Source organism: Podarcis vaucheri (genome assembly GCF_965113315.1).
Source record: "Podarcis vaucheri genome assembly, chromosome: 1".
Lineage (NCBI taxonomy): Eukaryota > Metazoa > Chordata > Lepidosauria > Squamata > Lacertidae > Podarcis > Podarcis vaucheri.
Window position 1 is genome coordinate 120,076,402 of NC_138759.1, and position 14,862 is coordinate 120,091,263.

A 14,862-nucleotide genomic window follows, 5' to 3' on the forward strand; every position below is an offset into this window, starting at 1 on the left:
GGCTGGAGAAAAGCCCTGGGTTTTGACATGGGCGTAGCCAAGTGGGGGGTAGGGGACAACTCCCCTCCAAATCAATACAAATCAATGCAAATATGAGGTTCTGCCCCCCAACAAAAGCCTGCCCCCCCGAAAAATCCTGGCTACACCCATGGATCTTGACCTCACCTCTCCCCTCAGACCCTGGCATCTTCATCTGCCAAGTGAGATAAGGGCCTTCTTGGTAGTGGCACCCACCCTGTGGAACACCCTCCCATCAGATGTCAAGGAAATAAACAAGTATCTGACTTTTAGAAGACATCTGAAGGCAGTCCTGTTTAGGGAAGCTTTTAATGTTTGATGTTTTATCACGTTGTTGTTGTTGTTGTTGTTCTGTTGGGAGCCACCCAGAGTGGCCGGGGAAACCCAGCCAGATGGGCAGGGTATAAATTATTATTATTATTATTATTATTATTATTATTATTATTATTATTATTAGCCTCTGAGGGAAGCAGCTTTATTTATCAGTGGCATCTTGGTAGCTTCCCATATTTAACATCCAACACTCTCTCTTTCACATACACACAAAGCACAACTCATTTCTACCTCTGTGGTAGGTGATGCGAGCAGCAGGAATTTCGAAACTTCCTCTCCCTGCAACCTCTCTCTTCCATCTCCCCACACTCCTTGGTTGGTTTAGAGGCTAATCACCTAGGAGTGGTGGGTCCCAGAGAACAGGTGTGGGGTCTGGCTAAATGGGAAGCCCCTAGACTGGAAGTTCCCTTCTCTGCCCCTCGTATCACCCCACTGATGTTTATTACTGGCTGCTGCTAACTACAGGAGCAGCTGTGGCCTTTTTGACTCACCAATATAGATCTCTGGGTATTCATATCTCAGAAAAAAATATTGCATGACTGTTGCCTCAGATACTGTGACTATTCCGCTCGCCTCTCTCTACCACCTCCCCACACCTTTTAGTCTGAGGCAACTGTGAATTTATTCAAGCAACTTGCTAATATATTGACATAGAGCACTCTGACGCACACAGGCAGTTGCCTCAGCCTCACTTCATAATTAAATCGATGTCTGCATCTTAGTCCACAGGGCAGGATGCCTCAGGGGAGGACTCACAAATAATGTTAAGGGCGCCAAGACCAGTTTTAAAACACAAGCTAGGTGGTTTTATGAATTTTATCAGCTATGCCAAACATCAAGCTATTTCCCGGTCTGGATCTTGAATAGCTTGAGACCAGTCATTCAAACTGCAGTGCAATAAAATACAACATAAGAAACAAAAGTGTTAAGTTGTGGGTGGGTGAACATATTAGACGACACAGCGATTCTTCAAACAGCTCTTGTTTATTCACAGGCCAGGACAGACCTGAACTGAAGGGTTCAGTCAGCCTGCTTATATAGAGCTCCAGTACAATGTAACTGTAACAATTTTCTAAAACTATCCAATCACTGAAAGTCACTTTCGATCCCTTATTTGCATAACTATCTACAGTATCCCCCTGCTGGCCCAGGGTGAGAACTTCAGTACATAACAAAAAGAAAAAACACAATTAACACCAACACCAGTGGTTAATGTAATGGATGTGCCGTCTCCCATCTTCACAAACATGTCACCAGCTGAATGCAGACCTTGGAGGTTCTGGGCTCGTACTTCACTCTTCCAAATGTGGCTTGCCCTGTTTTAACGTTGCTTCTGATTGGCTATGGCAAATGCCACAATAACTGAACGCTACATATAGATGCAGGGAAAGACGTTCCCCTAAAGATTAGGGTGGCCGCATAACAGTCACCTCCAGGCTTGATTATTGTAACTTGCTGTACGTGGGGCTGCCCTTGAAGCTGACCCAGAAACTCTAGCGGGTGCAGAATGCCGCAGCGAGGCTCCTTACGGGGTCCTTGCCGCGGGATCACATTCATCCAGTGCTTTCCCAACTGCACTGGCTCCCGGTGGAGTACAGGGTCAGGTTTAAGGTGCTGGTTTTTACTTTTAAAGCCTTATGCGTCCTAGGACCCACATACCTACGGGACTGCCTCTCCTGGTATGCCCCGCGGAGGACCTTAAGGTCCACAAATGACAACACTTTGGAGGTCCCAAGTCGTAAGGTGGTTAGATTGGTCTCAACTAGGGCCAGGGCCTTTTCAGTACTGGCCCGACTTGGTGGAACGCTCTGTCACAAGAGACTAGGGCCCTACGGGACTTGACATCTTTCCGCAGGGCCTGCAAGACAGAGATGTTCCACCTGGCCTTTGGCTTGGACTCAGTCTGACCCTTGTGTTTCCTTCTCCTTATGGTTTTCATCTATGGGCCACTTTTGAAGTGAGGCTGCATTTTAAATTGTATTTTAACCTGTATTTTAAATTGATGGTCCCCCCCCCATTATGTTTTTATTGTAATTTTACTGGTGTTAGCTGCCCTGAGCCCGGCTCTGGCCAGGGAGGGTGGGGTATGTATGAATAAATATTATTATTATTACCCCCCCCCAAAAGAGGAAATATGTCACTAAAAAAAATAACACAACAGGACGCAGATTTGCATAGCATTTGTATATGATAATTCACGTGAAGTCCGGATGGTGGTAGCATGATAAAGGGCCTTTTTTGTAGTGGCTCCCTGTTTGTGGAATGCTCTCCCCAGGGACGTTTGCCAGGCGCTTTTATTATATAATTTTAGGTGTCAGGCGAAAACGTTCCTCTTCAACCATGGCTATTAATAACCTACAGCATCTTAATTACATCTGTGGAAAGGGGGTGTTTGTTGTTTTAGTTTAATTATTTACTATGTTTTATCTTGTATTTTATTCTGTGAACTGCCCCAATATCTTTGAAAGGGCAGTATATGAATAAAATACACACACACACACGCCCCCCCCACGTGTATTGTTGCAGATTCTGAAATTATTTTTATGAACTAACTAAAAATGCGCACCTCACCATAACGGGCGAGGTTGTGAGGACCGATCTTTGTAAATTAGGACATGATCTACAATTAGATTAAATCATCCTTCCTGATAGTTGGTTTGCACCCCAGTAACATGTATCTCCTGTAGAAAGATGCCCTTCTATATTGTTCTGTTTTCAGAAGAAGCCTGGAGCATGAGAACAAGATTAATAGGCAACATATTTGGTTTCTAATACCACTCCACCCCCTTTTAAGCCATGCAGAAGTTAAAACCATTTTATCCTTTAATATTTCCACTAGTATCACAGTTTGTAGTTGATGGCTTTACTCAGCTGGCAGTTACTCCTACATTGTAAATATTTCCAAACATATTTCTAATCTTATATATAGCCCTCATGCTAGTTCTTATATTAAACTTTGAGATCCAATAGTGTTAAATTGCTGTTCTAATTTCAGAGCGGCTTTCCTCTGTGGTGCTATGTGGGTTTTAACATCGTTCGCCTTGTTTTATGAATCTACTCTGAGCGCCTCATTGTTTCATCCATTTGCGTTGTCTAATCTAATCTAATAGTACGTTCTTGCCAAAACATTTTTGTGTGATCTGCGTAACGTGAAAAGATGCCAGAATGCTACTTCTTTCCATTTAGCATGTGTGCGTCTTTTTAAAATAAATTAATCAATATTAAACTGTTATCCAACACATACAGTATTTGATATATAGCCTCCCTAGAAATACATGTGGGCTGAGGTACAGGTATAAAAAAGGGAAAAGAAAAAGAAAACAAATCATAATACAGTGGTACCTCGGGTTAAGAACTTAATTCGTTCTGGAGGTCTGTTCTTAACCTGAAACTGTTCTTAACCTGAAGCACCACTTTTAGCTAATGGGGCCTCCCGCTGCCCCCGCGCTGCCACTGCGCAATTTCCATTCTCATCCTGAAGCAAAGTTCTTAACCCAAGGTAATATTTCTGGGTTAGCGGAGTCTGTAAGCTGAAGCGTCTGTAACCTGAAGCGCCTGTAACCCGAGGTACCACTGTAGAAATATACATAATACAAATCATAATATCCATGGAGGCATATCCATGAAGCAACAGAAAAGGGGTGGAGCAACAGAATTTTTCTGGGACCAGGCCTTGGGTAGGTGTAGCCAACTTTGTGGCGAAATTAAATAATAATAATAATAATAATAATACCCCACCCATCTGACTGGATTTCCCCTGCCACTCTGGGTGTCTTCCAGCACATATAAAAAGATAATAAAATGTCAAAAATTAAAAACTTCTCGATACAGGGCTGCCTTTTTCTAAAAGTCAGTTAGTTGTTTATCTCCTTGACGTCTGATGGGAGGGCGTTCCACAGGGCGGGTGCCACTACCGAGAAGGCCCTCTGCCTGCGTCCCTGTAGCTTTGCTTCTCACAGTGAGGGAACTGCCAGAAGACCCTCAGAGGTGGATCTCAGTGTCCGGGCTGGAGACGCTCCTTCAGGTATACTGGGCTGAGGCCTAGATGGTATGGCTCCTCTGGGAGGGTCTCGGTGCGCTGTATGGTGCTAGAGGTCGTTAAAGGTAACCTAGCCATCTTTATTTTTCCATGGATGCTGTCCAAGACTAGCAATATTTCCACCTAATTGTGAAGAGGAAACGATCAGGATGTCGCATCTTTCCTCAGATTAGGGTTCCACATGAGCGGGGAGTCAAACAGAGCTCCTCCGGCACCAGTGGCGTAGCGTGGGTTGTCAGCACCCGGGGCAAGGCAAGTAATTTGCGCCCCCTAACCCATGGATTTGCGTCCCCTAACCCATGGATTTGCGCCCCCTAACCCATGGATTTGCGCCCCCTAACCCGCGGATTTGCGCCCCCTAACCCGCGGATTTGTGCCCCCTAACCCCCCAGATGTTGCACCCGGTGAGGCCGGCCCCCCCTGCACCCCCCACGCTACGCCACTGTCCGGCACTGAAAATGTGCGAGGGAACGGCAGACTTACCCAGGCCACCAAGGAGCTTTATCAGAGTTCAAGCAAGACAGCATCACCCAAGAAAAAGCTAGTGATAAGTCTGGCCTGGGAGGAGTCCCGACTGGAGGACCAGATAGAGAGAGCTAGAAGCCACATTCAGTTACCCCATCCCTGCTTGGCACAATTTTGCCTCTTATTTTTCTTCTCTCTCTCTTACCATCATCCTTCTGTGGCAAGCCAGAAGTGTGTGTTGAGTCCAATTTAGTTGCAGATGGCAAGCTATTAATTATTATTTTTTTTTAAATGGCACATCGAACTGGATTCCCGTAGATTCGGATCTCCGTGTTACTTAACAATTTATCTCGACTCCCAAATGTTGAAGTCTGTACATGGAATGTTTATGCTCAAAGTAAGGTCCTGGGTGTTGCAGAAGTTTCTGGGGATTTTTTTATTTTTTATTAAAGGAAAACTTTTTAATCTGGCTATTATTTCCTTTGATTGCTAATACGTTGACCCTTCGTGACACCTGCTGCTTGTTCCTGCTGAACTTTAATGCTGATCAGAGTAAAGAACACTATGGTTATTTGAAAAGGCAGGCTGTAATGCATTTCAGATTAACAGCGAAAGAAAAGCTATTCAAGAAGGCAGAGGTTCACTATGCCATAGCGCACTCTGTGCTGCTTTTCTTATTACGAGTAGGGGGGGGGAAACCCGAAATGAGAATAGCACATCTTTTAATTTCCTTCCACTATTACCTCTTGATTTGCATTCAGGTCTCCCAGAAGAAATACCTCTGAATTCAGAAGAAGGCTATTTAAGCTGCATGGTGTTTAAAAAATTGCTGGAAGAGGTTAAGGTACCGTATATTATGCAGTTGACCTTACTAAGAAGCTATGTTAACAATTTAGAGTTATAATTTTCTCCAGTTACATTTTGTTAAAATATTTCTTTTTTTCCTCCTCATTTTATTTTTTCATAGCAAAACTCATTATCCCTTCTAGGTACCCCTGCAGGTTAAACCCTTCGATTTTTATCTTAACTTGTTTTGTTAGCTTTTTAAATGGCATTAAAAATTATATGAAAAGTTATTTGACTCGCAGAGAATTATCTGGTCCTTTTCCCTTTCAGCAGAGTGAATTATTTTGTTTTGTCTTTTCATCTCCTTTCATTGCCAGGACCTAGCAGCAGACAGCATCCTCTAATACAGAAACGCAGTGTTTCCAGGATTATTATTTTTTCTTCCTTATTTTTTTTACTCTTAGGGACTGAGTAAAAAGTGATTTTTGCCTCTCAGTTAAAAATAAAATAAAATGGGTTACTATTAGAATGAACAAAAGGTGGGAGATTTAAACATCCGCCCGTTGCTACTGTCCCCTTCCTGGGCTAAGTGCTCAGGGGTATTGTGGCAATTCCAAGCATTTTTTGGATGAGGCTGGTTTTCTGGATTTATTTTAGTGGAGCATTAGATCTAGATTTTAATGCCCTGATGGATATCTTAGACCGGAGACAAGGGAGTGTGGCCCTGTTGTTTCTTCTCAATGGGGAATTGGAGGCGCCATTTTAAGGTGGTTCCATTCCTTCCTGGATGACCAATTCCAGAAGATGGTAGCATTATGCTATAACATGAAAACTAGAATTGTAGGGTTAGAAGGGACTGTGAGAGTCATCTAGTCAGGATTTTTTTAAAAGTCCTTGGCATGCACATCTTTTATTCTTAACAGCTACACAAAATAACTGAAGTCACATGTGGAGATTTTGGGGTAAAGTGTTATCAATATGCAGATAACGTAACAGCTTTATTTCTCTTTTTCAACTGGTTTGGGTGACGCAGTGGGCAGGGCCATCTTTACACGTAGGTGCTAGGGGTACGGGGCACCCGGGCGCCGGGCTCTCAGGGGTGCCAGGCCAAGAGTCTGGGGCCCGAGAGTTGAGTTCAGGGAAGAGCCCGACCATCAGCCAGAGCACCGCAGCGGGCTCTTCTGCTTTGGGCTGCTCTGCATCGCAAATTCGGGGGCAACCGAGTCAGTGAGATGCTGAGGTGGCCAGCGAGCTCCGCCCTCCTGCGCACCTGGGATTGGGCAACCTGGGGGGGCGACGGATCTTTGTACCCCAGCACCGCATATGCTTAAGACAGCCCTGGCAGTGGAACTACTAAAATAGTGCTTGATCATGGGCTGAGATGGAAGTGATGTTGGTTGGCAATTTGGCTACCTGAATGCCATTTATTATGCTTTTGTATAGGACTGCACTCCCTCCAGTGTGCTTGGCGGTTTGAGAGGGTGCTCCCTGAACCATCTCTGTCACTTGGAGGCACAGATTTCTCCTGTTGAATGGAACACTTTTAACAGTTTTGGTAGGCTGACTTGTCAGCTGCAGTCCTATCTGGACAAGAGACAGCATGGTCTCAGTGATTCTTGCTCTGGTGTTTACAGTGGTAGCTACCTCGGTTTTCGAATGTAATCTGTTCTGGAAGACTGTTCAAGTTCTGGGTTACTTCCGGGTTTTTGGTGTACGAAAACTAAAACGTTCGACTTCCAAGATGTTCAAAAACCAAGGTACCACTGTATAGCCACTTTCTCCTGGAATCATACTTTGAGGCTCAACAGTGCAGGAGATGAAACTTGGTATGTTGTTAAAGCAGTTCCATGAACTTCAGAGCTTCAGAGTCTTGATGCATGTCTTTCTGTTGCAGACAGATATACTGTCTGCTTTTGAACAAAGAGGAACAACGTCTGCAACCAGATCTTCCTCACTGCCCACAGCGGAAACCCAAAATTCAGCTTTCCCGTTCTGCAGATTGCAATTGAAAGCCAAGGAATGCATGGGGGTCTGGATCCCAGCTATGGGCTAGTATCCTCAGTTTTCCACTTCAAAAGTTTCCAGAAAACCCACATCACTGAATGCAACTGATTCTTTCCAGATATGCAATGGATCTCTACCAGCTTCACTATATACTTGGTTGGCTCCGGGAGGCTACACCACAACAAGGGGGGCTGCTGTGATGAGCCCTTAAGGGCATGGGAAGTGGATGGAACAACTGTGGGTGCAGATCTTGGTGGTAGTAGCAAACATTCAAATGAGAACTGGAGAAGGGTTCCATGTCAACATCGGTAGAATGTGGGCCAGTCGTCCTAAGAGATAGGAAAACACCATTCTGAAGGGGTGGGTGATTGCCTCCATTGCCGTTGGCCAATCAGGGTTCAGATCCCTGAATCCAGAGTGGCAGAGACAGGCACCACCAGAAGGGTAGGACCCAAACCAAGGCCTCAAGTTGTCAGAAAGGAGGTTCTGACTAAACATCAGAAAGAACTTACTGGCAGCAAGAACTGTTCGACCGTAGAATGGACTCCCTTGGTAATGATGATTATGAGTTTACGCTGTACAAATATAATTCTGAATAATAAAGCATTAAAAAGAAAGAAAGAAAGAATGGACTCCCTCGGACTGATTGTGGATTCTCCTTCATTGGACGTTTTTAAGCAGAGGGACGCGGGTGGCGCTGTGGTCTAAACCACAGAGCCTAGGGCTTGCCAATCAGAAGGTCGATGGTTCGAATCCCTGCGATGGGGTGAGCTCCCGTTGTTCGGTCCCAGCTCCTGCCCACCTCGCAGTTCAAAAGCACGTCAAAGTGCAAGTAGATAAATAGGCACTGCTCCGGCGGGAAGGTAAACGGCGTTTCCGTGCGCTGCTCTGGTTTGCCAGAAGCGGCTTAGTCCTGCTGGCCACATGAGCCGGAAGCTGTCTGCGGACAAACGCCGGCTCCCTCAGCCTGAAAGCGAGATGAGTGCCACAACCCCATAGTCATCCACGACTGGACCTTTACCTTGGATGACCATCTGTCATGGATGCTTTCGCTAAGATTCCCACATTGCAGGGGTGTGGACTAGATGTCCCTGTCTGTGCTACAAAAAGGATGTAGGGAGACAGCGAGGCACCAAGAATGTGGATACAAAACCCATGCTTAGCTATTGAATGAAAAGCATGGCATCCATTTACCACAAGATGACCAGGCAACTGATTACAGCAAGATTGCTGTACCCTACAAATGGGAAACACTTTGAATGCTCAAAAGGGCTTCAGTCTTCACTGTATCTTTCCTCTTTCTTGTGATATTCTTTCTTAAGCTCTGACTTCTAGCAACAACTCTGTGTGTGTGTGTGTGTGTGTGTGTGTGTGTGTGTGTGTGTTAAAGGCATACTTAAAATTTGCTTTAAAAGATGCAAATTGTCTCATCTTTGATAGTGGATGTTGACATGAAATCTAATGAGGGAAGATATCAATTGTCATAAGCGTTAATTTAAGCTGTTTATTTTATCATCAACATGTAGCTCCTTTGAGACCATGGGGGGTGGCTTGAGTAGCGCAAAGGAGAAGACTGTTGTTTTCAAAAGCAGCATTAGTTTGATCATTTATAAATTCCTGCACGCCAGCTGCGTGCCTAGATTATTCATGCTACTACAATTAATACCATTAAGGAGGAAACACAGGCGTCCTTGGGAGACTATTGCTGAAAGGTGTCAGATCTTAAACCAGGTTCTGTTGCTCCGCGTAAAATATAACCAGAAGTTGCTTCTGTGATTGTATTGTAAACAGCTGTGATCCACCCAGGGCCCTTCACGTGAGGGGCAGACAAAAGCCAAATTTAAAACAACAGCCACTGACGCTCTGTCTCCACTAATGAAAAGCTAAGCGAAGCACCCATTTGTGGGACAAGTATAAAGGAAGAATATGGCAAGGCTCATTTTAAAAGGGTGAAATGAGGAGGTTTGTAAATGTGTCTTTACTCTTTCCAGGTTTGAAGAAGACTCTTCTTCACCCAAACCCAGCCCTACCATTCAGCAGAGTGAGGCAGTCACCTCAGGCAGGAAGCCAATTTGGGGTGTTGTGAAAAAGTACCAAAATGGATCGTTATTTCAATTTTCCTTGTTTTTGGACTGCCGGGGGAGGTGAGGTATTTTATGTGGGATTTTCTGCCTCACGTGCCAAAATAATTTGGGTACTATGTAGGGAGGTATGAATATATAGATTTCAGCTACTCATTTTTCCAACCATAAGTTCAGTTCTCCACATTGCTACATCGGTTTGCAATTTATTTATTTATTTTTAAAGCCCTCACCAGAATTCATGAGCATTTTAGTGCGGATTTCTCTAAAACACACCCATTTTTTCTATGTGATTTGGGCTTATATACACACCTTTGTTGTTGTTGTTTAGTTGTTTAGTCGTGTCTGACTCTTCGTGACCCCATGGACCAGAGCACGCCAGGCACTCCTGTCTTCCACTGCCTCCCGCAGTTTGGTCAAACTCATGCTGGTAGCTTCGAGAACACTGTCCAACCATCTTGTCCTCTGTCGTCCCCTTCTTCTTGTGCCCTCCATCTTTCCCAACATCAGGGTCGTTTCCAGGGAGTCTTCTCTTCTCATGAGGTGGCCAAAGTATTGGAGCCTCAGCTTCAGAATCTGTCCTTCCAGTGAGCACTCAGGGCTGATTTCCTTCAGAATGGAGAGGTTTGATCTTCTTGCAGCCCATGGGACTCTCATGAGTCTCCTCCATACACACCTTTACAAAACAATTTTCACGAATATATGCATTTATATGCACACTTTACCCTCGTGCATGCATTTTTGAATAGGCCAGTTGGAAAACTGCACTGCAAAATTTGGAAAAAGTCTGTTCCAGTTCTCATCTTTTTCAGAAAATGTAAGTTAGGTGAGTTTACCTTAAAATGCAAACTGAATCAAATGTCCCTCCCCCTTCCCCTACGTTCCTTAATTTGGAGTATGGGAAGGGTAGCAAAGTGTCTTGGACCAGCCCTGAGACTGAGGAACACCACCCTTTGCACTAGCTCAGTGAAAACATTGGTTTCTAAAAATCTGGAGGGAGTTTCCTTTCACAATCAAGAAACCTCGGCCTGTCAGTTGTACACCCACCTTCTCATTTTATGCCAAGCTGATGACTAAATTCCAGGATTACAGCCTGGTATGTTAACGTGATTTTTAAAGGGTGGGGACATGCCCCAATCTGTCGTTTGAAGAGAGACAATCCCTGCCTAAGTTCAGGAGGCTTTCGAGAGCATTGTTTTCCTCTCTTGCCTATCCCAGCGTGCTGCATTAAACCCTTTGGACTCACGTAACACATATGAGTAGGTTGCCCGTCACCAAGTTGCCTCTGCTTGTTTGCTGGAGTTGAGAAAGCCATTTCTACGCAATGCCCCTTGAATTCTTCTCTGGGTCCTTTTCACCTTCAAAAAGGCAGACCGCTTGTTCGTCGAGCATTCATCCTGATTTGCTCACACGAAGTTTATGCTGAAGTTGGATTATATCTGGTTTTTGTTGCGCATTCATCCCGATTTGCTTGCAGGATGTTCAGATGCCTTCCTTTTGGCTGTTTGTTCATCCTACGCCTTTCTGTGTATTTGCTGCGGACCACAAAGCACCCAATTCTTTAATGAAGTGGATTTGTCTTGCTAGGGCAACAAGGCCCTTGAATCCCCTTTAACTGTGCAAACCTAAAGTTCCAATGTGCTTGAATGCCTTCAGTCTAGTTGTAGTGGTTGGGAGTTACTCGTGCGTAATCCTGCTCCGTTTGAGCATCGGATCGCCTGGTTAAACCCTCCGGACTACGCAGCCCATCTCAGCGTGGCTGCCCTTAGTCACTTGTAGAATCTGTCTGTGGGCGTTTCTTAAAGCGTTGCCAACATAAGAGTTGTTTGACGCCCAATCGTCTCCGCCTCTCACTGCGCGGGAGTCTCCTGCGCAGGGTGGGCGTGGGCAGCGGGGTGCTTGGGCTCTCCTCGCTAACTTCCAACGAAGAGTCCTGGAGCCCCTGCACCTCCCTGTCCCGTTGCTCTCCTGGGTCCCTGGTGTTACACTCATTCTCTTCCCCTTCTTCCCGGCTGAGTCTCCCTCTAGCGCTGGGACCTTCCCCTGCAGAATCAGAGACCCTCTCCTTCTCCCGTGCCTCTGATGGCAGTTCCCTGACACTAGTGAAGCCCAAACTCATAGGAAGGCAAGCCAGACCAATGGTCCATCTAGCTCAGAAGTATCTGTGCTCATGGGCAGAAGGTTTCCAGTCCAACCTAGAGATACTACGGATTGAATCTTGAAGCTTTCTGGCATGCAAAGTCTGCTCTATCATTTGTGCTATAGTCCAGCTATTTCAGTGTCAAATAGGAGGTTTGCTGAAAGGGAGAGAGGAGGGAAGTACTTATTGAATGCATAATAGCAAAGTTCAACTACTGTCTACGTTGGGCAAAGATAGTGTCTATAGTAATAGATCAAGGTGCAAATAACAGGCGCTACCGTTTTTAATAAAGGATGGCGCACATGCTTTCATCGGCAGTTACGTTTAATGAAGACAGTGCATTTTATTTACATAAAACATACGACACACTCCTCGTAGCCATGAAATGTAGAGCGTGTACAGTACAAAGACCAAATTGTATTTCAATTACATGCTGAATAAAACAAGATTAAAGTAATTTGTTGTGGCGCAACAACGAACACGTAAAGAAATAAATAATCCTCACAAAGATTTGACGTTTCTGTATACTGCCTACTTAAAAGTGCAAAACGGTTCCTGAAAATCGGAGGATAATATTTTGTAAAGTTTAAAATCCAGAAAAAAGACAAACCTAATCAGCCCATTGTAGCTGATTGTCGAAGGTTTCAGTGCCCAGGAAAAAAGAAACATTATTATTTTGAAAAGATGTTGTGCATATTGTGCTCTTTCTGAAGAAGTTTTGTGGGTTGTTGTTGTTTTTTGCAAGTTTTTAATGCTTCCCCCCCCTCCTCCCAAACTATCATTACTTTTTCCTGGCATTTTGTAAAATCCTGATTGGCAGTTTAAAGAAAAATCCGAAAAGAAATGAAATGTAAACAAATATGTACCTAAGTATTAGAGGCCCAGTCAGTACTCAGGTTAACTTATGTGGCCACAATGCTCTACTGTAGTAAGGCAAATGTGGTTAAGAGCTGACTTAAAAAATATAATTCTCTTACAGGGAAAGGCTTTTTTGACTATTCTCTGAATACTAAAGCCATGGCAATTCGTAACTGTACCTTGTTTTCTGCCATTAGGTATTTTATTTTTAATTTTTCTTTTGCTACTGAAGCTCTTGAGAGTCAAACATGCAAAACGAAGGGCAGAAGTTGGCCTTCAATTTGATAATGTATTAGAAAATACTGCTATTTCTTTTATTAGATAAGAGAACCCACCTATACATTCACTGAAAACGGCAGAAGTTATAGGTTCAACTTTTCACCAGCTGTTATACCATTTTGGTTTTGGTGTCCTCTTTTTCTCTCCTCTTTTTTTAATTTCTTAAATAAAGATTTATTTTATATACAAGACGTTTCGTGTGTTTCAAAACGAACCAGAAGTATATATAACACCAGTAATCTCCCAGCTACAGCTCACGACCTCTTCAAACAGCCTCTGTTATTTCTCAGGGAAGGCAGGTACCATTGTGCGTTAATTACCTAAGATGTTAGAATCTGTTGTTGCTTATATTTGCAGTGGCAGTGCAGTAGCACAGAAAGTCAAACAAATGACCTTGTACCGGAGGAAAAGGGGAAGGTGTAATCACTTGAAAGGTTTTAAGCACGTCGTGGTTCTAGCCGGTGTGACATCTGTGATAAAGTCCTCTGGTTGTCAATCACACTTAATTGCCGAACGTAACTCCGGACATCCTGATGGTTCTTATTCACCAGAGATGCGTCGGGATCTGATGAAACAGAAGTGATGTGCTATTGGTACGCTTAGTCAAACGCAAATCTGAGCAGAACAAGACAAGCCACGCAGCCTTCCACCAGCAGAATAATATATAAACATGCAAAGCCAGAACGCCACATTCACAAAGCCCCGTCCTTCCGTCCCTTTCAAATTAACCTTGCTGCATTCTTCTGTAATCCTCGTCCCACAAATTGGTGCTTCGTTTAGTTCTCCTTGGTTATTTTTCACAAACACTGGAGGAACGGTGTGCATTATTTTATCAGCATAGGTAACCTGATTAAAACCCCAAAACCTTGATATCTCTAGTAAAATGACTCAGGAGGCACACCCTGATTTCAGTAGAATTAGATTGTGCCTCTAACATAGGCTGTAATTCCAGATTGTGTTCGCAGCCTATAAACTTGTGGCATACAACTGTATCAGTAACAACACACATATTTTGATACTTACTGAAAGGCTGGCTCCGGCAGAATTTCACTGTCCTAACGGTTTTTGAAATCATACGCTGAAAGGAAAAAATAATAGCCAACCATATTAAAACCATCGTCCTGCATGTGGCAAGCAAGCCTGTCAGAATTAAAAAGGGTTTAGTCTAGACTTCCTCCCCATTCCAGGAGCCCTACTTTTCTATAGGCATGTCTCTTTTAACATGGGGATGCATTTATAGATGGACTGCTCCACCTATGTTCAGAAATGATAAAATGCCCCACACGTGCTTTTCTGCAGTATCTGAACAAGGTCTCTGAGGCTTTTCCAGCAAGAATAACAAAAAATAAGAATGTTTGTATGCAACCTAAGCAAATCCACATGTGGGATCAAACCAAGGCTCTATTTATAATTCAGCCTGGTGTCTTCCAGAAGCTTTGAAACAAAAAAACCATCAGCCCCAGCTAGTATAGCTAATTGTCAAGGATGATGGGAGTTGTAGTAAAAAAAACACCCCAAAACACCTGGAGGACACGAGCTTGTAGAAGGCTGATAGGACATGGAGACAATTTGCTTTCTTTTTTTGTCGCCCCCAGGTATCTGCTATTCAGAAACACACTGCTTGTGAACAAGGAGACAAGATTCTGCTGTCCTATCTCTTGAATGAATTTGTTTAATCCTTTTTCTGTTCCGGTAAAATCTTTTCAGTGACCTCCTCCATGCTGAACAGGTGTTTATTTATGTTTCATTCTTACATTTACCTGGGAGTGTTTTAAAAAACCATGCAGTACCAAACATTTGGAAACAGCAGTGAACACAAACACAACATTCCCGTAGCCACATCTACTGAAAGGTACTGT

The 14,862-nt window shown here is 43.9% G+C and overlaps 1 protein-coding gene and 2 long non-coding RNA genes across 6 annotated transcripts in view; 2 read left to right on the forward strand and 1 right to left on the reverse strand.

Annotated features, from left to right (window-relative positions):
* Window positions 1-1,264: 1,264 nt before the first annotated feature.
* LOC309525639 lies at window positions 1,265-10,335 on the forward strand. The gene is made up of 3 exons (XR_014216469.1): window positions 1,265-4,375; window positions 5,617-5,699; window positions 9,637-10,335. It is a non-coding gene; the product is annotated as an uncharacterized lncRNA (long non-coding RNA).
* Window positions 10,336-10,378: 43 nt separating this feature from the next.
* On the forward strand, window positions 10,379-13,155 carry LOC309525635. The gene is made up of 2 exons (XR_014216467.1): window positions 10,379-11,392; window positions 11,835-13,155. It is a non-coding gene; the product is annotated as an uncharacterized lncRNA (long non-coding RNA).
* RAPGEF4 (Rap guanine nucleotide exchange factor 4) overlaps window positions 12,173-14,862 on the reverse strand; it is a 187,833-nt gene continuing 185,143 nt past the window's right edge. For all 4 annotated transcript variants that reach the window (XM_082230540.1, XM_082230542.1, XM_082230541.1 and 1 more), the window contains 2 exons: window positions 14,027-14,081; window positions 12,173-13,568 (listed from right to left, as the gene is read on the reverse strand). In XM_082230540.1, the coding sequence (XP_082086666.1) occupies window positions 13,441-13,568; window positions 14,027-14,081 (183 nt within the window). In that variant the 3' untranslated portion in view covers window positions 12,173-13,440. The remainder of the gene's footprint in view (window positions 13,569-14,026; window positions 14,082-14,862) is intronic.